The sequence below is a fragment of the Falco rusticolus genome, chromosome 7 (assembly GCF_015220075.1).
Source record: "Falco rusticolus isolate bFalRus1 chromosome 7, bFalRus1.pri, whole genome shotgun sequence".
NCBI classification, from domain to species: Eukaryota; Metazoa; Chordata; class Aves; order Falconiformes; family Falconidae; genus Falco; species Falco rusticolus.
Window position 1 is genome coordinate 65,502,891 of NC_051193.1, and position 22,428 is coordinate 65,525,318.

Genomic DNA, 22,428 nt, shown 5'->3' on the forward strand with positions numbered 1-22,428 from the left:
GACTCAGGATTTGGGACCTTAAATCCAATTGACTTCCAGTAACTTCCTAAGTGTTTAAGGACAGGATTCACAGCAAGTACTGAGGCATGCTGATGCTCAGCATCGCGGCGTGTGCCATGCACCTCTGGCAGAGCTGTATGTGCTTTGGGAGGGCGCTTCAGCATGAGGAGTCGCGTAGGTGACAACTGGGGACTCCTGGAAAGCAGGAGTTTGTGCAGGGCCCAGAGTGGCTGTGCACCTTGTGCGGTGGCACTCTGGGCTTAATGGTGGTCTCTAGGTGCAACCTCAGCACAAATACATAAGAAGTGTCTAAGTAGGTAGATCCTGTAAAAGCTTTTATATCGGCTCCCTGAGGTGTGAATACTAATAACAACAGTCATGAAAAGATTGTGCATATTTAAAATCAAATGAGCTTCATTCTTTAGAATTAAACAGTCAGGACTGTGTTTCCAGCAGGTGAAGTACAGTGATCCATAAGTTCATTTGCTGTTGAGCACATGCCCGATGGGTGTGCGGAAGGCTAGTGAGGCAAACTGCTGCCTGCAGGGACACCGCTCACCTGTACAGCTGTAAACCTGCAGCTGGCTGTCCTTTGAAAGAGCAGCCCTAAAGTTCCTTTTCTCTCTTTTAAACCTTTATTAAACCTGTCTGGAAACTATGTATGTTTCATCTCATGCCAGGATTATGGATGGCAACAGCCAGCTTGAGAAGGCCCTTTGAGGCTAGCTGTGGCCTGAAAGAAGCTTGAAGGTTCCTTAAATACCATGTCAGGTGGGCTCTAAGACTGTACTAGACCTTTGCTTGCTAATTATCCATCCTGGAAATGATGGTTAGGGGTTTTGTTAAGGGTACTTATTAGCTGGGTGCTTGTGAACAATAAGAGCCTGCAGCCTGCTCCAAGAGCTCCCTGCCTGCAGGAAATGGGTGCAGCCACCTTCCCTTGGGAAGTACCCCGCTCCCTGGCTCACCTCTTCTCTGCTTTCATGTCATGCAGCCTCTCTCTTGCTATTGCCTGCCTGGGACACACAGCCTGCATCAGAGGTGCTAGCTGCCTCCATCAAGCTGCGAAAGGACAATTTCATAATGAATGAGGGTGATTTGTTAAGTGGGGGGTCCTGGAGCCCAGCTGTAATTGTGCTGCTACTTCTTTATCTCAGCCTCACACCTGCTCATGTAATGGCCTGGCTGTGATATGCTCCCTCCCCCATGTGCATGCTCTCCCCTTCTGCTCCGGGAGAAGCCATCAATTCTCTGGCCCCGTTGCAGTCCCTCACCTTGCTGCCCTTGCCTGCAGCCTGTGGGTGCACACAAATTCCCCCTTGAATTGCAGCAGGGCCACTCGGCTGGCTCTTATGGACATGACCGCTAACCTGGCTTTCATGTTCTAAGTAACAGGTTTTTTTAATGAAATCCTTCTGCCCAAAAGAACTCCTAGACACAGCTTTCTTCAAATGGTGTTGCTGTAGAAAACTTAGTCACACAAGGATATTGTATATATTATTCCTGCCACAGGCAATGTGTGCAGCTTTTTTTTTCCCCTGCATGCATTCAATACCAGTGAAAATAGTTGGATTGACAGTGTAGGCAATTAAGAGCTTTAGAAATCCGAAGCAGATGGAATTTCATTTTATATATGGTCTTACTATAAATGTACCTTACTGGATTCAGGCCAGTGAACTCCCGTGCTTTAACTTTTGGAGGATGTTACCACCTTTATGAGAGTTAGACTAGTAATATCGGCTGCTGCTCTGTAAAGGGTACATCCTTTTAATATGAGGATGTGTATAGGGTAGTCAGAGAGTTGAAGAAAGCCGCAGCTCAACTTCATGTGGCAAATTCTCTGTTTGCATTTTTTCCTTCCTTATGGGGTCTCGTAGCCCAGCATGCTCCTGGCCGGCTGAAGTGTCTTCCCTTTAACAGGTCTTCTCTTCAGCTGATAGACAAACTTCACATATAGATAGAAGTCTGTGTCTTGAATGCATGTCCCCTGAGCCATCTGTCATCCTGTAGGTGCTTTTGTCTATATATTAATCTGAAATGAGAATCTCAAAATCTAAAAGTGAGAGAGAAAAGAAAGGATGGAGGGGAAAGAGGGGAAAAAACTTTTTTTCTCTTGAGACGTGAATGTCAATAGGTTTGAATTATGGACTTGCTGTAATTAAAAAACACATAACTACTTGTTTTTAAATGCAGTTGTTCTACTTAATTGATTTTGCTGCTAGGACCAAAGGGAATTAATTAAATAAATAAAATGCACGTTCCTTGTGAATTACTGGAGGCAGCTGAGTCTCTGTTGGATCTAATTGCAGCAAATGCTCGGGTTTGTTGCTAGCAATAGTTTTCCGTGGAAGGGGCTGAGAGAGAAAGGGTAGGGTGGTGTGGGAGGGGGCTCATTCCCTGGCAGCTGCAGGAGGGAACAGGCTGCTCCTTGTGTAGTATTTTTCTTCCTTGTCAGCAAAAAGAATATTCGTTTAACACTTTGCATGAAGACTTTGCTTAGAAGGTCTTTATTCATATTTAATTACTAGCTCACTGCAGCTCCCATCTTTAATTACTTTTTAAAAAGCAGGTTATAAAAATGCAGTGACATTCTTTCTTTTTTGTTACTGCATAAATTAACGGCTTCTCAACTGTTCACCCGAAATCAGCTCAGCCTGCGGGAGGAGTGGGACAGGTTCCCTTTGCTGACTTCTGGATACCTCAGAGCTTGTCTGCACCTTACTCTACAGAGCAGGACAAACCCCCTCTGCTAGCATTACATGAACTAGCTCTGTGCCTGAAGCCACATAACCATGTTGGCACTGGCTCTGAGCTAATTAACTGTGCTGATATTCTCCTTCACTGGGAGGCCAAGCAGTGAAAAGGCTCAGGCAAGCGACAGAGGAAGGATGAAAGGCTGTCCATCTTTGGCATATGCTATCTCTGGCCTGTGGGATAGTTTCTGGCATCCCAAGCTGATACCTCTTTCTCTTCTCCCGGCAGATAAAAGAGCTCTTCCTGAGTTTTGAGGACACTCCCTTGGGAGCAGCATCGCTAGCCCAGGTGCACAAGGCAGTGCTGCAGGATGGAAGAACAGTGGCAGTGAAAGTCCAGCACCCAAAGGTTCAAGCTCAGAGCTCCAAGGATATTTTGCTTATGGAGGTAAAAATACTCGTTGACTTTGACTTACAGAGTGATTGCCATTGAAATGAGTGGGGACCCATGGTGTAAGCAGGTATAACACCACCATCCTGTAGCTTTGAAACCAGGAATAATACAGGGTTGGTGAAGGTTGCAGTGCGGGTGATTGTGTGAACAGAGAGACTGAAAAGAGGGTAGCAGTGAAGGAGGGCAGAAGGAGAAGACAAGTAAATGTAAATGACATCAGAGTAAGTCCACGTGAGATTTAAGAAGTAGAGTCCTGATGTCTCTCTTCAACTTGTGTGCCCATTAACTGGTTGATTAAACTGTTCTCAGTTCACCTGGCAGTCAGGTCTGTGTAACCAAGAAAAAAAATCATTCTCCATCATAAGTGTGTGTTTTTTCAGTTAAATTCCAATGTGGATTCAACAGTGGCTGAGGTTGCTGTAATTCAGTTGTGTTTCTTGATCAGTTCCTTAATACTGAACTGATTCATGCTGGAAACAAAAACAGTGAAATATGGAGAGGGTCACCTAACAGGGGCAGTTGCACAAATGAGGGATTCAGTTAGGAAAAAAGTTTCAGTGCCTGTCTCCTGTTCCTCTCCTGAATGGTGGGTACCACTTGTGTTCCCAGTGCAATGCTGTAACATCTCCCAAAGTTCAGTCTAGCCCATTGAAGGGAGAAAAGCTGTGGCACTGCACTGCGTTGCAATAGTCAAAGGTGCCAGTGGTGTAGTGGGGAACAGGAGATGGAGACAGGGCTGAGGTGGAGGAGAGGGGAAGGATTAGGTCTGTAAATGGTAGCAGTAAAGCTTTTAGCTCTTCTAATAAGCATATATCTATGTACAGTACAGTAATGTGCACATCCATTGGCAGACAGGCATGTCCATGGGACTAAAGAGGGGGAGATTAAGCTGAGGAGGTTTGATAAGTGTTTAGAGGGTGCTGCTGATGCAATGACACACAGTTAGCCATTAAAGGAGATCAGGAATCAAAGATCCTGCCAGCACCCTCTCAGAGAAGCACATAACTAAAGCTCCTTTAGGCAGCTAAAACACCCTGCTTTGAGCAATCCTGGCTAGTCTGCAAAGAAGCACAGCTGGTTCTAGCTGAAGCACATTAGCTTGCAGCTGAATATTTATTTTGAACTCGTAGTGAAAGAAATTTTTGGGTTCAATAAAGATATCCCAGGAAGATGGGATATGTCTGGTTCAGTGCTGGTTTGAGAACACAGAACTGTTTGAATTGGCTTTGGGTCCATCTGTAGATTTGGATTTGGTTTGGGTCCTCTCCAGGACTGCCTGCAGTGGTCTGCTTGATGAGTTTGCTTTTGCGAGTCATCACATGCACAGCAGTTCTTAGGGGGCTTATGGCATCCTTCACTCCTGCCCAGGGCAGGATGGCAGAAACTAAGTAATCAAGGAAGAAGTCTGAGCAGGTAATGAAAGGCGGTGAGACCAGGGCCATAAGAGGATGGTGTATGAACAAGGTTAGATCCACCTTGGGACATTTTCCCTTTTAACAGTGGCTGTTGCCAAAAATATCTCCCCTCATACTGTGTTGGCATGATTGCTGGTTATACTGGTAAAAGACAATTTTAGAATGATCACTGTCTTCAGTTTTTAGACTAACTTTCCTGGGAAACTTGAAACTAAACCAGTGCTTTTCCTTTTGGCAATTTAGTATTGTCCATCTTCTACAGACAGTCTAGTTTGCATCCCCGAGATCTGTTGTGTACACACAGCCAGGGGAAAGCAGCTCACAACAGGACACATGCCGTCTTGGTTTTCAAGGGTCTCTTGCGGAGTGCTGTCTTACATGCATCATCACATCCTTGTGTGGGACTGATTTTGTGTAAGCTGCACTGAAGGCTGGTCTATGTGCACTGAAGTTCTGGTCCTTTAAGAATCAGACAGGCGTTGCAGCTAAATAGGAGGTTGATTTAAATATTGATGGCTTATTTAGAGACTGATGGGAAGGAATCTGAATGGGAAAAGCTAGATGGAAAATTCCTAAATTCACTTGAGGTTTCATAGCATCAGTGCTGACTCTTTAAAAATCAGTACAGCATCTGATAAATCCAGAGAGAGATACCTCACTGCTCTTCTCTTATCAATACTTATTTCCAGACAATATGTTAGACAGATGTCAGAAAAGGGACAGGCCAAATACTTGTTAAGTATGTCCCTGCTGATCGTCAAGTTGGCAAATTGATTCAAAAGAGTATTTAAAGCAAGGAAAAAACAATGCATGAATTTTCTCACATCAGGCACCAACGAAGTAATCCTGCAGCCCCTATAAAGTTTATGTACACATTCAGGAAGATCGCTGGTTACATTTCATTTGGGTGACATAAATTTGAAAGGATTTATGCCTTTAGATATAACAGTAGAAAAATCATTCAATAGTGTCTGGAACCTGGTGATTACATTTTTAAAGGAACATTGAGTTTGGAACTGACACGTAGATAAGAGAAGTAGAGACAGGGGTGGAGAAGAAACGTTTTTACACAGCTGAACAGGAGTAGTGATGGTTCATAAACTTATTTTTTTGTCATACATTTCAGTGATAGCAGCTTTCTGGTGTGTGCTTTAAATGTTCCTCCTGCAGTGCAGGAATTCCCACCTAAGTGGTGGAGATCTAGAAAGGGAAACTGTCCAGGAACACACACTGACAAGTCTGTTTTCATTTTCAGATGGATGTACAGAACATCATCGGATAAAGACAGCAAAGTGGATTGCATTTTTATGCTTTATTTTTGTTCTGTGACTCAAGTAGTTAAAAAAAGCCAAACGAATTATTTTCCTTAAGATGTGGTCCAGATTGTCAGCTTGTGTAAATTTGTGGCATTGGTTGAGAAACTGGCCTTTCATTTGAACAGAAGGCATGCTTGGCTACTGTGCAGTTTTGATTATACTATCCAATCACATAATCTTGATTTTCTTCAGGAATGACTGCCCGTCTCTTGCCCCTTTAATGTTGCTTCAAGCGAACATTTCCAGGAACTTTTCGGTTGGCCTTTGCAAGGCCCTGTGCAGCTGAATACGTAATCCCTTTAAGAAGAAGGGGATGCCAGGTGGTGGATAGATGATATTTAGAAAACACCACCTCAGCATTGGCGAGGAAGCTGTGACTGACATTGGGGAGCACCTTGTCCTCTGAGCCCCACCAGAAGTGTCCTTTAAAGATCTCTAGCCTACTCGCTGTATCCAAAATCCACTGTCTTCTTTGAACTGCTCAGTCCATTTTCTGTGCTAGCAAAATTCTTGCTCAGCAGTGGAAGAAGTAACATAGAGGTGACAAGTCTTTAGATCTTTTTCTTCTGCATTATCTGAGGGCTGTTCGAGTGAAGCCGAACAGTGACTTGTACAATTATAGGACTCAGAAGAGAGTCCTGGGCCATGCCCTTGGTGAGATCTGGCCATGTGGTCTCTTTTTCCAGGGCTTTGTTCTCTTACTTCTAGGCAGCAGGCAGATAGTCTCCCTTTGGTTTCTGTGCCATCATGTAACTCCTAGATGTGCTTGTGTGGAAGGGCAAGCCAAAAGTTGTGTTGCAGAACCAAGACATAACACCATGTGTTGTGTTATGATACTGCAGGAACCCTTTGAGCGCTTGGGATGCAGGTTGGGGTTTTTTATCTGTAAGTTACTTGGAACAATCCTATCAATACAGCACTGTGTGTAGCTGTGTGGCTTTGGAGCCAGGGTACAGCTGATTCTTTGATTCTTTGTTCTCAGGTCCTCCTCTTGGTTGTGAAGCAGATCTTTCCAGATTTTGAGTTCATGTGGCTGGTGGAAGAAGCTAAGAAGAATCTGCCCTTGGAGCTGGATTTCCTCAATGAAGGCAGGAATGCTGAGAAGGTTGCTCATATGCTCAAGAACTTTGACTTCCTGAAGGTGAGGGAACACATGTTTCTGTGTATGTATGTGCATCGATAGTCTCACTTTATGTGTTTTGTGCACCTCATTCACCACCTGGAGGAACCCGTACAGAGGGAGAATGAAGTTCGGTCCCTCCGTGTTGTTCATCATAGACTGCTCTAATGATATGGACCAGAAACTGCTTTGAGACATGCTTCCTCCTTGTCCGTTTCCTACTGTAGGCATCATATAGTGGATGAGGAGTGGTGGCTTGGGGCCAGCAGTCTCTGGAGCCTGTTACTCATTTTCCTGAACACTGTTTCTGAACTTGTCCAGAGACCTGTGAATTTGCCACTCTTTGCTGAGCCATCTGATGGTACCTTTTCCTGGGCTTTTTCACAACTGAGGCCAAGAAATGGACATAAACCAGAGAAGCTAGACTGAAGCTGATGATGTCAAGTAGACTGGGGACACTGTATCTCAGGAGGAAGCATGTTTGTATGAATCCTTCCTCCTGCAAAAAAGCACATTCTCACTCTGGAGTTGAGCACACATCCTTCATACATATCCATGGCTAGTGCATTTGTGTTACCATCATACACAAGCTCAACTGCACCCATATTGTGCTGTTCCTCACCAGCACTCCTACCCCACCTCCACTGCTACAAACCAACTAAGGTCACTGACAAATGTCTTAAGTACGATCAGACATGTACACATCGCATTCTTGGAAAGACATAAGCTCACATCTTCAGACTCGCACACCCACAAATCTTTTGCTGACATACAAGAGGTGCAAGCCTCCACTGTGTGCGTTCTGGAAATACACAAGCATGGTCAAGCACACATGGTGCTGTGACGCAGTCACTGACATAACTGCATTTGCACGTACACAAAGGCAGCAAAAAATGCACCCTTTGAACCCTCCTGCATACACACATCAAAATGAGGTTTTCACTTCCCGTTTATGCAGAAGTCCCAAGATGAAAGTGACAGATGTCTGAAACGAGGTGAGTTTTGTTAGGCTTTACAGGCTGATGCATCCATTTTTTCCTTGCTTCCTCCATGCAAGGGCTATAATTCCTTGTCACCCGACTCCAGGTTTGAGGAAGTCCTTTTGGAGCCCCGTGGCAGCAGTGGCCTTTCCTCAGACACAGATAGCTAAAAGCAACCAGGGCTACAGAAGGCCAAAGGCCAATGATTTTGCTGAGTGGGCGCTTATCAGAAGTGATGCACCTTGGAGAGCTGTATCCGTTGCAGCTGTAACTAGGATACTGTGAAGTAAATCCCCATGGAGACGGCCAATCACCTCCTGGCTGGGTTAAGGAGCTATCATGATATCAATATGTGTAACAATAACAAATGGCTTGAGATGGCTAAATAATGGATCCTCTTGTCTGACCTGCCAATTCAGAGACACGTTCATCACCCAGAGGCAACGGAAGAATTGGGCTCCTGTATCATTAATTTTCCTAAACAAGCTAGAAAGCTGAGAAGTAGATTTTGTGCTGCGAACTTGTTTGAGCTTTTAAAGCCGGAGATAAATTGTTTCCATGCAGTAGCATTGCAGCCTAATATCTGTGAGTATTTAAAAAAAATCACTGAAGAATTTGGCTGTGAGTGAGAGGGGCATCTCTGACAACACGGATAGTGCTTTAAAGCCCACTGACTTACCTCTGTAAATATTGAGACAAGAGTGAGTGTCATCTGAAATGATCTAAGGCAGCAGGGATCGGTGAGCTAATTGAGCTGGGGAACCGTAGTTTTGGAGGTGGTTGGCTTTCTCACCAATCTAACTGCAAAGAATGGACGTCCAGGTAAGCAGGGAAGGCTGCGAGTAACTGAATCCCCTGTGCCCACAGTGGGTCTCCGGTGTCAAAGCCTGGGCAAGGTTAACATGCAAAGTATGGCAGGAGTGTTGAACGGTGGGGCTGAGGGACATTGGAATTGCTCAGCGAAGGAGTCACACACACGGTAAGGTAGAAGTGGGTGACATTGGGAAAATGGTCTCTCTAGGACAGGAGTGGGGGGGAGCAGATAGTTTGCGTGGAACTGAGACACTGTCAGTAGTTACAAGCAAAGTATGAAACAAATGCTGCTTGTTCAGTGGTTCAGGTGAGCTATGGTGTCCTGACTGCTTCCCCTGGCTTTGGTGGCACTAGATGGACTTCACCTCCCACCTCTTCCTGCCTGCCCCGAGGTCCTGGAACCTTGCAGTCCGCAGCTGAGTCAGGCAGGTGAGGAGAGGAGGCTGCACAACCGGCTTTCTCTTTACAGGGTCCAAAATGTGTGTCTCTGTACTGGGGCGTAGTAATGGGAATGGTGGAGCTCCCTTGTATCTTTGGTAAAATGTACCTGTGTGGCTGCACCCATGCGCAAAGGCAAATCTGGACAGCTTGGGAGATTGGTCAGCACAGTGATGTGAGGAATATCCAAAGGGAACTTCAAAAGGATTCTTGACAGTAGGGACTTCATCATGAAAAGAATTTGGCTGGAGAGAGAGGCTGGAAAGCGGGAGCCAGCCTGAGCAATGCCTGCGTCACTGCCTCCCCGGGTGACACAGGGTCTCTTACTGGTACCTCACTCAGCTTGATTTACTGCAGATTGAATGAAAAGTGCTTTGACATTTTACGCTTGTTACTGTGTCACATTGAAAACAAGATAGTTAGGGTCTCCCACAGTTTCTGTGACAAGCCCCTTATTTGTGACACTTGATTTTTCTCCCAGTTCAATTGCAGATGGCCTAAGTACGCAGGTTTTGTCAGCCTAAAGGTGTTTGTGTTCCAAGGGGTGCTGCGGAGAAACAATTTATGATGATGGCTTATCATTTTTAGAGCTGCATAAGTGGGCCCTGTGCGTAGCGAACGAGGTGCTGTTCCTGTCTAAAGGAGCTTAGTAGGTGATTCAGAAACTTGCAATAGGTGCTAGTTAAACAGTCCAGCTACAGGAGCTGCAGAGCAGATAAGAAAGCTCTCAGACATCAGTGGGAGTGGGATGGTCAAAGTCGTGTAGAACATGGCCAGAAATGCCGCATGAGTACAGATCCTGCTGCCGTTGAATTGGTGTGTTGTCCTTGCACACATCACTGCTGTCCTGCGGAAGAGGCTGGTAGATGGATTTGCCTCCCTTGTGCTCCAGAAAAAAACAAGCCCTTGCTTCAGCCTCTTCCATTTTTGCTCCTTTTCTGGGTTGTGTGTGATATATTCTCCTTGCTTTCCCAGCCTGTTGTTTGACCCTACCCATCTGTTCCTGTTTCAGGTCCCCAGGATCTACTGGGAGCTCTCAACAAGGCGTGTCCTTCTCATGGAGTTTATGGAAGGGGGACAGGTGAACGACAGGGCCTACATGGAGAGGAATGGCATCAATGTCAATGAGGTAGTTTCTCAGTCGTCTCTGAATTGGGCATGGTGGGCAATGCAAAACTGATGTTGACATCAACTGATGTTGATGCAAAACGGACAGGATGCGGCAGAAAAGGGAGTACATGCAGGTGTGAACAGAGCAATCAGTCTGAGAGATCTCAGTTCTTGTGCTTCTGGGAAAAGTACATAACACCTTGTGAGGAACACTCCTGTAGGCTGCACAGCTGGAGGGATCTTCACGCAGACAGGTAGTGAAAGATGACCATGCTTTTATATTACATACACCCGTGGTTTGTGCCAAGAAGGCAATCCTGTTACCCTAAATGAACAACTTCAGCTTCTGACTCTTTCTGTTTCTGTTCTTTCCCTCTTTTTCTCCCGCATTGACTTTCTCCTGGATAAATGCATTGGATGTAGCTTTTATATCCCAACAGCTACCACCTTACCCAGGAGATATAAATCATAGATCTTATATGATCACAGTTACTAGAGTGCTGGAGCCTCAGCCATGGTGCTCTGTGTAATATTCTGACATGGGTTGTTTTCTTCTGCTTTCCAAAATCTCCCTTTTTCTTCTGGATGCAACAGTTTTCTTCTTTGCTTCCTGGCCCTACATTACTGTGTAGTTTTGCAGTCCTTCATTAAACGGCTGCCAGATTTCATCCCTACGGAGAGGCTACATTTCCCTGAGGAGCGAAGCAGTTTGTATACGTGGCATGAAGTTGGGAGATTTGGATTCTCGGTGGCCAAGAGATTCTTGAGGGAAAGAAGGTATTACTTCCCGGAAGGGCTGAGAAGATGCTGGGGAAAGGGTTTTGAGCCATTGGACAGTGTGTCAAGCTAGCCCTCCCAGACAGTGAGTGCTGACTGAGGTACCTCTGCTTGCCTTTCGCCTTATGCCCTGTTGATGGGCCTGGAAGCTGCATTTGGTTGACTGGCTATCAGAGAGCTATGGCATAAAATCCATTGTACTTAATCTGTCCATCCACTTACCTTTGAAATCTGAACGTGTCCTCTCTCTGCTCTTCCTCCTCTCTGCTCCCTTTCTATCCATGGCAAAGTTCGTGTGGCATCAATTAGAGACATGTCAAAGACCTCTCAAGGGAGGGGAAATGTGAGTTTGGTATGCCACACAAGGAGAGAACGTTAAGTGTATCTTCTCAGCTGCCTCCCTACGTCAGCATGCAGCTCTGCCTAAAGAGCTCAGCCAAATTACAGGAGGACTGAGTAACCTGTCTGTTTCTCCGCCTGTTTCTCTTTGCCCCTTCCTCTGCTCTTGCACCCCACAGAAGTCAACGAGATATTTTCTAGTAACCCCTGCAGGCAGAAAGGTGGGCACCTTTTCATGTTTCTCCACTGAAATACAGGAAAGGAAGGTCTAAGGTTGAAGTAGATTTTGAGACTGTCTTTCTATTGTAATTGTGACAAACAAGCCAAAGTCAATTGGTAACAGCGAACAATGCTCTCTCTTCCCTGCAAGATGCCTGGTCCATTTTCATTCAAGTGACTTCTTAAATGAATACAACCTCACCCACAGATAGTGCAGACTCTCTGCTTTCATGTCTCCTATCAGGAAGAATTTGGAGCATTTGGGAATACTACTTCTCCTCCTCCTCCCTCTCATCAGGGCATCACAGAGGTCATTGTCAGAGGTAGACACAATTCCTTCTCTGTGTTTATTTTATGCCAATGATCTTTCTTTGTGTTTACCAAGGTAAGTGCCTCAATGATGCATCTGGTCTGCAAAGAGCACCACAGTGTGACTCTTGAGAACATGGTAGCTCATGGACTTTGCTATCAAGAGAGATTTTAAAAGCCTTGTCTGTGGCAGAACACACAGCTCCATTCACCTGGACAAATCAGCTGGTCAAAAGCAAGAGTAGTTTCTTTGAGTGAGTTTATTCTATCCTTCTTTTCTGCTATAAAGGCAAAGTTCAAGTCTAGCCCACAGTGCTCAGATACAACGGTAAATATTCCTCAAGTCTTGAAATAGTCAGAAAGGCTTGTTTGGATGCATTAGCAGGAGGACTCTTGAGCAATATGTACATTCAGATGCGGAGCAGGGCTTCCTCGCAGTTCTTGGAAAACAGATCCATTCCGAGATTGAGGTAGCTAGCATAGTGTAGTTCACCCGGGACTTTGGTTGCTGCTTTGAATTTTCTCAAACGGCTGGACATAGCAAAGTTGTCTGGAGAAGCCCAGGCAAAAACACTGTTTGCAATTTTCCAGAGTGGAAAATTCAATGACTTTAGCCTTTCAGTGGGATATTTTGCTGCCAGTGTGTGCCAAAATAAAGTACAGAAGCAGCTAATTTCCATTTTCCTAACTTGCAAAGGCTTTTGCTTGTGATAGGAGAGATTTAGGATGAAAATTTAGCTCACTTTTTTTGATCATGCATGCCTTTGGGAAGGTCATTTTGTGACGTCTTGGCAAAATAGGTTCCACGCAGCAATGCGACCATGCATTTTGCTGATTCTGAGCTGGTCTCTGAATGATGGCGAAGACGTAGTTTTAAAAAAGTTGTATATAAGTCTCAGAGGGTTCTGGCAATCTGTCAGCTCCATAGTAGGACTGAATTTCTGCAAACTCTCTCAGTGCCTGTGATAAGCTATTCTTTCTTCCTTTTCTCTCCCCACCTTCTGAAATTATTAACTTTTACTTGTTGCCCATAAAGCAACAACAGAACGGAAGGAATACTGAGCCTGTCAGAATCATGTGATGGGGAATAAGGACTGTTACTATGGCCACAGTAAGATGAGGTAGGAGCAGACTTCTCCCTGGCAAGGTGCAGCAGATGGGGACAGATATGACCAAGGTCCCTTATTAGCTGCTGCTGCTGCTGCCCTGGGTAAAGAGCTGCGTATTGTGATGGTGAGGTGAGCAAAAGGCAGCGGATACTGAAAGGAGCACGAGGAGGGGGTGGCCAGCCAGGTTTCAAAGCCATGGCATGACTTATTATATACACCAGTTCTGGCTTTCAAGAGATGCATTAGCTCCCTATAAGTCGTCCCAATCTATTTATCTATCAACCCCTCTATCATCTTATTCCAGTTTGTTTTACTGGGTGGAGGAAGAGGAGTCTTCACTAAGCAGGATTTCTCTTGTGTGACAATGCAGCCTTGAAAAGCAAGCTGAGCCTCTCCTCTCTAAATGGAGAGGATCCCTGAGGTGAAAGCTCCCTTCAAACCAGGTTACTGACATTTACTTAATACCGTCTGTAGCAGGATTATCATTAAAGCTGCCCAAAAGCACATTAATCTCTCTGGATCCGTCCAAGTGCTGGATTGTAATGGCATTTAATCAGAGAAGGCTTTGATTTCTAAAGACAAGTGCAAACGCTGAAATATCTGGCTGTGGAACAGTTACTTATTCATGTGCAAGTGTAGCTGAGGATGAGCATGCAGCTAGGATATTGATGGTGGGAGGGAAGCCTGGAGAGGGGAGTTACCGAGAAATGAGCTGGCGTGAATTCTGAGGGAAGACCAGGCCATGGCAGGGTTAAGAAGGGGGGAGCACCTGGAAACTGGGCTGTGCCTGTTTCCAGACACAAGAGCTTGATTGGGAAGATACATTTGGAAGAGGTGGGTAGAGCAGGGAAGGGAGGAAAAACAGACTGAGGAGTTCTCAAGACGTTTGTATGCAGGAGGGAAGAAAGGATAGGAAGGCTACCTAGAGCATGGACTTTTAAAAGAAGATCTCAAATGGCACAAATGTTCCTTTTGCGCCCATCCTGATTTTACCTGTTTCATTTAGAGAGACCGTGTCTGTATACAAATCCTAACATTATCTCTGATCTGCTGCATGGGTCCTCCCTGTCCCTCCTTGTGGATGCTCTGCCTGTCTCCACAGAGGCTGCTGGATCAGCAGGCTGTGGGAGCTGTGGAGTTTACAGATGCACTTGTGGCATTTGCTGTATCACCTCCAGCTAACCAGCCAGCTCGGGTAGCCAAGTGGAGAGTCCCCCATGATCGCCCTGACTTGGACTTGAGTCAGGGAAAGAAAATGATGCCGTGTACTTCAGCTCACTAAAAGGCTGGTCATGAGCCATGGATGATTCAGAAGTCAGGAAAGTGTTTTGTCCAGCTGAGAAGTGAAAGCAAACTGCTAAGGTACTTAAGATGAGCTACTGTGCGCAATTATTGCCATCTGTCACTCCAGCCTACTGTGGCTTTTTGCTTCCTTCTGTTACTAAATGGGTTCTGCACTGGAATGGTATCTCTTAGCTCAATAAAGAACCTGGCTACCTTCTCATGGTTGACAGCTTTGCAACTTGAAATATGCTTTCAGTATGGGATTTACCCTTCTGCCAAGGGTTGGTAGCTGCTGCCTTGTAACTGCTAAAATTTAAGTGGGATTTCCCAGGATGGGATCCCTTTGTCAGCACAAGTGTGGAAACCTTTCACGTCTCAAGTATTTGTGCTTATAACACTCAAGTGCTCGATGAAATTGAGCATGGAGAAGAACACTCTTTCTGAGGAAAAAGGCTATTCTTGCTCTTTGCACCTGCCAGTTTGGTCCGGGGAGAGGTTTCCTTGCAGATTCCCATACATTTCCTCTTGTCTGAAGCTTGATGAAAATTCACAAGGCACTGGTAAGCAAGAATAGTGACCTCCAGCATTTCCAGCTTCTGAACTGTGCAAAGACACCAGGTAAAAGAGTTAAATTACACACTAACCCCTTTCTTACTGAAAGTCAGTCTTAAACATCGGTGTCAATCAATTGCTTAAGTCTCATCAAGATGCTTTACATTAAATCCAAGGAAATATGACTACATTTAAAGCCGAGGGAAAATGATCCCCATGGCCATTTTGGGTCTGACAGAGATGCAAGAAACAATTAAATAAACAATGGCTGGTATTCTCTACCTGTGTCCTTTTGAGAATCTGTAGAAACTTATCAAGTTAGTCCCTCAAGTTCCCTGGGTGGATGAGTCAGAATATTTCTCCCCACTTAAATGCTGTGGAAGATGGGGCATTGAGCAGGAAAATAATTTCCTCAGTCCCCAACAGAGAGTATGGGGCATGCTAGGACTACACTCCAGGAGTCCTAAAAACTATTCCTGTATCTTAATGACACCATGTGTGTCCAGACATCACCTTGCTGTGATGCTAGATCAGTGCATAGTGATAGTACAGCTTTACAGAGCTCTGTGTTTTGATCCTCACAACTGTATCACAGAGGACAGAGCGTGAAATCCCATCTCTTGGGCGTGACCATCCTAATCTGCTATGAAGAAGAGCCATTTCAGAGCACAGACAGAGCAGGCTCCAAATTGTGGCTATTCTCCATCTGCACCTTTTGCTAATTTGACACCAGTTTAATTGGGCAGGATTGCCCTAGCAGGATTAAGCAAACCCTTAGATGGTGGCTGTAATAACAACGACGAAAGAAAGCAAAAACCCAATGCACTCTTCAATCCAATTAACCTTCGATTAAGATTCCAAAATCAATGCTATTATTTTGGCCTGAGGAGGTAATATTGAGTCCTGAGAAATGAGCTGCACAACGACCTTTACTTTTAATAAGATCAATAGAAGTTAGTGTCGCCATCTCTTAAAATAATTGGCAAATATTACAGCCAAATTAAGGCCAGAGACTCGTATCTGCTCCTGATCTAAAGAGACAGTCACAGATGGAGGTGGGACAGGAAGGGATGATGCCCTATCAGGCAGTTTCATCTGGGACTTATCAGGGGCAGGCTGTGAGATCAGCTCTGCAGGACCGTGTCACAGGATTTTTTTTCTTTGCCTTTTTTCTTCATGGCAGTTGGAGGCACGGAGCCAGGACTACTCCAGCTTGCTCACAAGGCCAGGAAAGTATCAGGGACTTTCCCTGGATAACCCAGGCTGGTTTGTTACAGTGCAGCTATTCATGAACATACGTGCCATCTTTTACTGTGGCAGTATTCATAGGCTCAAATTTACATGCATTCTTTCCTTTCTGAGAGGATTCTTGCTAACTGTTGTGTATTGGTGTTTGTAAAGATACTCATTTGTGATGGACTTCCCAGTCGGGTTGCTCTGTCAGCTGGGTGTGCTGATTTGTTAAGAGGAGAGTTGTGTACTAGGGCTGGTGTGTGCCCAGGAGTTTGCAGCTGTGGTACTGTGTACAAGGGGGTATAATACGGGTTCATCAAAAGTAGCTCCTAGTAGATCATACGAGGGTAACAGGTTGTCCAGGCTTTCAAAATTGATGGCAGCAACAGTTTGCAGCTGTGTACTTATACAAGAAGAAAAATATCACTGGTGCTACCTATACTGCAGCTTGGGATCCTCTGAATTATGTGACAGAAATGCAGAAGGTGCTTCTGCATTCTTGATATTCAAACCTCCTAACATTGGCAGACTGCCTCTCCTCTGCCATTCCCTAGTCAACTTTGGAATCTTCAGCTCTTTTTATCTTTTTCCCAAGTAAATTCCTCCTGCATCCTGCTCATTTATTTGCTTTCTCTGGACTCACTCTGTGTAGTCTGCTACTGTCGGTTAATGAGATGTCTGGAAGTGAGTGCAGGATTCCAAGGGTGATTATTATTTTTTTATGGTGTGCCGCAGAACGATGCTGGGGAACCCTGGTAATGATAAGGGCTTTGTTGTGTTGGATGATAAACAGGGAAAGGAATGATGACCTCTCCGTGTCATGACAAAATGCCTGTGTGTTTACTTTTGTCTTTGCTTCCGTAAACAATTGCAACCTTTTGTCTAATTTGTGGTGCACCTTCACCCCGAGGTCTTCCACAGCTGAAATGCACGCTGAATTCCTCCCTTCTCCTGGGTGGAGGTTTTCACGCATTTGTTTTCTCGTTTCACCTAACTGCATTCTTCCAAAGTGATTTCTGTATATGTTATTTATCCAGTGGCCTTCTCAATAAGGGTGGAATAAAGGACCATAGTGATGGGGCACAGTACCGGACAGTTAATGTATATAAAGGTTTCATGGTTTTTTCCTAAACTTTTTCTCTAGAAACATGAACTCCTTTTGTCTAAATTATAATGCTAGGTCACTATTCACATATTACACTCCAAGCCCTAGAAACATAACCTTCCTTTTTTGTTTAGAATTCAACAATATTGGTGCTTTTTACCCTATTTTAGAGGCATGTCAACAGACAAAAATATGCGAAACTACTTTAATGTGCAGCACAGCTCCATCTCTTAACACTGGGTAATTTTTTTTCCCAAAAGTAAAGACTGTTTATATGCTTATATCATAAATCCCTGTAACATGTCTTCTGTATGCTAACTAAATTATACAGAATGTGTTCCTCTTTCTTAAAAAAGCGATAAAGTCTAGTCTCGGTGAATTAAGGAGTGAAGGTTCTTCTTCTGAGGAAGAGGTAAATGTAAGTACAGCAGGGAAGGGAGAGAGGATGGGGATCTTGCAGTGAGGATTATCTTATACCCATGGCCCAGCCTGTGGGTCCGAACAGGGCTGTGAAGCCCTCTGTTTTCATGGGAAGATGAATCCTGAGCTGGTTTTTTTGTGTTGCATTGTGGGCTGCGAAAGGCTATGACCACAGATCTGTTCAGTGACCTGTCTGCTGATGGTGACTCAAGAGGGGAGACCTTCCCCATACCTGGAGGAGCCTACAGCCATACCATAAGAACCTGTAATGAGGGTGGCATGGATAACTTGGTGAGAGGTGTTTTTGTAGGATCCTAGGATATATTGAAATCGGAAGGGGCTTTAGGAGGTCTGCTATCAAACCTCCTGCTAAGGCAGGGCCAGCTGTGAGGTCAGACCAGTTTACTCAGGGTGTTACCCAGTCAGGTCTTTAAAACTTCCAAGGATGGAGGTTGCACAACCTCTCTGGGCAACTTGCTCCACTGCCTGATTTTCCTAGCCTGTGCTATTACCGTAGCACAGAAGGAGAATCCGGGCTCTTTGAAGCAGCCCATACTCCCGTGCCCCAAATGAACAGCTTTCCAGGCTTTAGCCACGACCAACCAACAGGTTCACAGAACTGCCAGCTCTTTGTCTGGACTTGTGTTTAACGGGTGTGAAGCATTATATTGCCACCCCAGGTTGTCCCCAAGTCCTCACCTTCAATTCTGTGCTCTTCCAGGTCCCTGGAGGACAAACAGCAGGGGCAGAGAGGGCAAAATGCAGTTCGCTCAGTGTGTGTGCATGGGTGTTGTGGTTGATGCTGTGGTCAGTCATGATGTCCAAGTCCATTCCCCCTGGTGTGCAGGTGCGTGGAAGGCTGTGTGAATGAGGGACTAGCTGGCACGTCCTTGGACTGTCAGCAAGTGCTGCTCAGCTGTTCTAGGTCACCGCACCTGGTACTTTGGTCCTATTCAATTCTAGAGCTTGTTAATCTAGGAGACCTGTAAGAGTCACTTCATTGCTCCAGGGATGTCTGCTGGTGATTCAGAAGGGAAACATCATTCCTCTCGGCCAGTACTTCCAGTAGCATCAGTGTAGCATTAGGGGAACTGCACTACAGGAGACCACAGGGCTGGGCTGTGCCACCTGTGTGGGTGGTTTGGCATGGGGGCAGCATTTTCTGTGATTCAGGAGTGGCTCCAAGTCCCACTTGAGGGATGGAGGGTTGTCCCACCTGGTCCTAAAGCTGTGCCTGTTGGTGTGCTGCAGAGTTCCCATCCTAACTCCTTATTTGTAGTTACTTGGGCACTTTTTGTAATGAAGACTGTTCTCAGAGGTGGCTGCATTTCAGAGGGGGGTAAGGCAAACCCTTCCCTGGCTGTTGGGTTTTCTGCAGGATGAGCTGTTGTTGGTATTCCTGTTACCTCTTCTGCCACCTCTGCTTATGGGAACAGCTGCCTGTTTGCTGCTTACACTCTGTCCTGGGGACATGCTTGGAATCATGCATAACTGTTGTCTTGGAGTTGCTTATTCAGCAGTCAACTGTGGAGCACCATGCTGCTCTCGGATGGTGGGGAGGGCTGGCGGTGGGATGTCAGGGCGAGGGTGCGGTGTTAGTGCATGGCAAGGGATTGATCCCGGGCCCTGCAGATGTGTGCTTGCTCCTAGGAGGTTTTTAACTTTAATAACATCTCTTGATGATAAGGAGCAGCGGCATGGAGGGACACAGCAGTGACGGGATGATTTAAAGAGCCTTTCTGTTCTGCTTCATCTTCATAGACATCACAGATCAGATTAGAGTGGGTCTGAAGGAAGAAAGAGGGAGAGTGGGGGACAATGTGTTGGAGAGGAGAGGGAACCCGTGTTCATTCTGGTAAGCAGATGGACAGGCTCAGTCACCTCCCCCCCTCCTTCACTGGGTTCTGCTGCCATCCACGAATGGAAATACCCGAGTCTTCCTCTGAGCAGCCCCTCACCCACCCCAGCAGCTCTTCCCGTGCCTTCCCTGTGAATGCCTGCCTGCCCCTATCTGCTGCCTTGCTTTCATCCTCATTACCAGAAACCCCATTCCTACCCACAGGTCTTTTCTCTTTTTTGTGCCAGGGAAGTGTCATTAAATAACCCCTGACTCCTCAAACAGCTTCATAGTGCCTCCTGTATGGATCCTTCCCGGAATGCCCCGGATCACCCCATGGCAGATGCCAGCAGCCACGCTGTGCGTTTGTTAGTGCGGGGAGCTGCAAGAGCTCTGCACGGGGACATGGGCACGTGCCAGGCCCTTGCTCCCTGCAGTGCTGGTGTGCGGGGGCTGTGTCCCCTCCCTGGCAGGCGCCCTGCTGTGGGTCACAGTGTGTGACTGTCTCCTGTCTTCTCACAGATCTCTCGCAACCTGGGGAAGCTCTACAGCGAAATGATCTTTGTGAACGGCTTTGTGCACTGTGACCCGCACCCGGGCAACGTGCTCGTGAAGAAGTGCCCAGCCTCTGGCAAGGCCCACATTATCCTCCTGGACCACGGGCTCTACCAGGTACGTAGCTATGGGGGGCTTCCAGGGCCTTGTGAGGCTGCCTGTGGGCGTCAGGCTGAAGGAGTACAGCCAGCTGCAGCCTTTCACCCTCCTAAACCCATATGGATACATTTTTCCTATTACTCCCATAACTCTCCAAGGATGTTTCCTGGCTCTGAAATGGGGGATAGGGCACAGCTTGGGGGCACAAAGCTTTTCCCCCGGTTCCCTGTCTTCTGTGGACTTCTGAGGACCATGTCTCCCTCCCCAGGTGCTGAGCGAGTCATTCCGCATGGACTACTGCCGCCTTTGGCAGGCCCTCATCAAGGCCGATATGAAAAGGGTGCAGAAGTACAGCCAGCGGCTTGGGGCAGGGAATTTGTACCCCCTCTTTGCCTGCATGCTGACGGCCAGATCCTGGGAGTCTGTCAACAGGGGCATTGACCGGTCGCCAGTCTCAGCCAGCGAGGTAGGTCCTGCGTGCCCTTCCCTATCACAGGCCCTTCCTTCTCCTGGGGCACCTCTCTTTTTTCGTAATCACTTGCACCACTGATACTGCAACAATGCTGGGCAACCCCTAGCAGCTCTGTAGCAAATTCTGCATTAACAGCTGAGCTAGAAAAAGCCAGGACTCCTTCTGCAACGCGTTTTATAGTGGCTGAACTTAATTTCCCAGTTTCACTTGTCATGGGCTGCTTAAATTTTGTATAATATTTTAATGGCTAAGTGTTCACCAGTTCTGGCAGGGGAAACATTTGTAGATCAGCCTTTTCTTAAAAAAGTGTTGAATGCAGCTGTGCAGGGAACCATCAAGGAGGATAGGTTAAGGTAGAGGAGACATAAAGGCTTGGTGGGAAGACACGAGAAGGATAATGCATTATCACTATGCATGTAAATGACTATCAGCACTGATACAAACTCCTAAAAACCCTTGGAAATTACCTCCCAATCAGAAACCCTATTAACTTGGAGTCAAGGTTGCTTAACTGCAGATCCTGTCAACTCAATCACTGCAAATCTAGGAAATTGTCACTTACGTTTTCCACCCTTTCCTGTCCACACATGCTGGGATCCTTCTTGTGCCTCCTTGCACTCCTGACGTGCACACACCACCTTGAGAATAGCAGCAGCCCCTACAACTGTCGTGTTTGTAGAGGTGAGCATATAGTGATGTGATTTCAGCCAACGGACTAGTGCCTGTAGGTAGGAACGTGTGGTATCCTATGGTTTGTTTTTTTCTGCACGCATTTGTAGTAGAGAGGATGAAACTCATTTAGGTAGTGTTATGGCATTGTCCTGTGAAATTCTCTTCTGGAAATTCTTTTGGGTTGGTGTTTCATTTTGATGGAAGTGGCAGAATTTGCTGCACTGGATTGCCATCACCCATGGCAATGAGCAGGTCAGATACCTTGGGTAACAGATCCCATTGCCCAGTAATTTGATTGCTTCCTATGTCAGTTAATTTTCTGCATATTGGAAATAACATATAGTGGCTGTCTAGCAGAGAGAGGCTTGATCTGGTGAGTTCTGGAGCTCATAGCTCCATAAAAGAATTCAGAGGCACCGAGACAAATCGACACAGAGCTGGCTCCAATACTACAAGACCAGTGTTGAATCTGAGCTAATAAGCACTGCTCATCCTCAGCTGGCTTGCAAAGGTTATGCCAGAGGTGTAGCTGCAGCCGCATGGTGCCTTGTGTGGGCTAATGAACTTTGTCATTGGGTTGAATTGCGTGTGTGGAACTAGCTCTGTTGTCTTTGCCTACATGACACAATTAATGCTGAAACTGGATAATCCTGCTGCAGATAATGGGGAGCTGAGCAGATTTGCTATGGCATTAGGAAATGAGCTGCTGCCTGCCCTTGTTTAGAGGTGAATTTGAAAGATTGTATCAGCAGCAAGAGCCAAGCGCTGTGTAGGCAGGTACCATCAGCACAGAGCTCCAGAGAGTGTGCTTGAGGATGTATTGACGTGAGGGTGGCTTGTGAGACAAGGCAGCACGCTCCTGGACCAAAATCTTACCTGTAGTGCTGTGTCCAGCCTGGGGCACTGCATCTCAAGACTGGGGTTTGATGGGGCAAGTCCAGTAGGAAGCTACAAGGACTAGCGGTCAAGCAGATGCAGCCCATGAGGTAAGTCTGAGCAAGTTAGGGCAGAAAAAGTCCAGAATAAAGCACAGGTCAAGAAGTCTTACGGTAGTGATTTTCGAATCTGTTAAAGTGCTGCCAACAGGACAAGAAGTAACCGGGTTTA

At 46.0% G+C, this 22,428-nt stretch overlaps 1 protein-coding gene across 2 annotated transcripts in view; it reads left to right on the plus strand.

Annotated features, from left to right (window-relative positions):
- ADCK1 (aarF domain containing kinase 1) overlaps window positions 1–22,428 on the plus strand; it is a 78,258-nt gene that overhangs the window by 50,710 nt on the left and 5,120 nt on the right. For both annotated transcript variants that reach the window (XM_037395183.1, XM_037395181.1), the window contains 5 exons: window positions 2,983–3,141; window positions 6,861–7,019; window positions 10,242–10,358; window positions 20,046–20,195; window positions 20,446–20,643. In XM_037395183.1, the coding sequence (XP_037251080.1) occupies window positions 2,983–3,141; window positions 6,861–7,019; window positions 10,242–10,358; window positions 20,046–20,195; window positions 20,446–20,643 (783 nt within the window). The remainder of the gene's footprint in view (window positions 1–2,982; window positions 3,142–6,860; window positions 7,020–10,241; window positions 10,359–20,045; window positions 20,196–20,445; window positions 20,644–22,428) is intronic.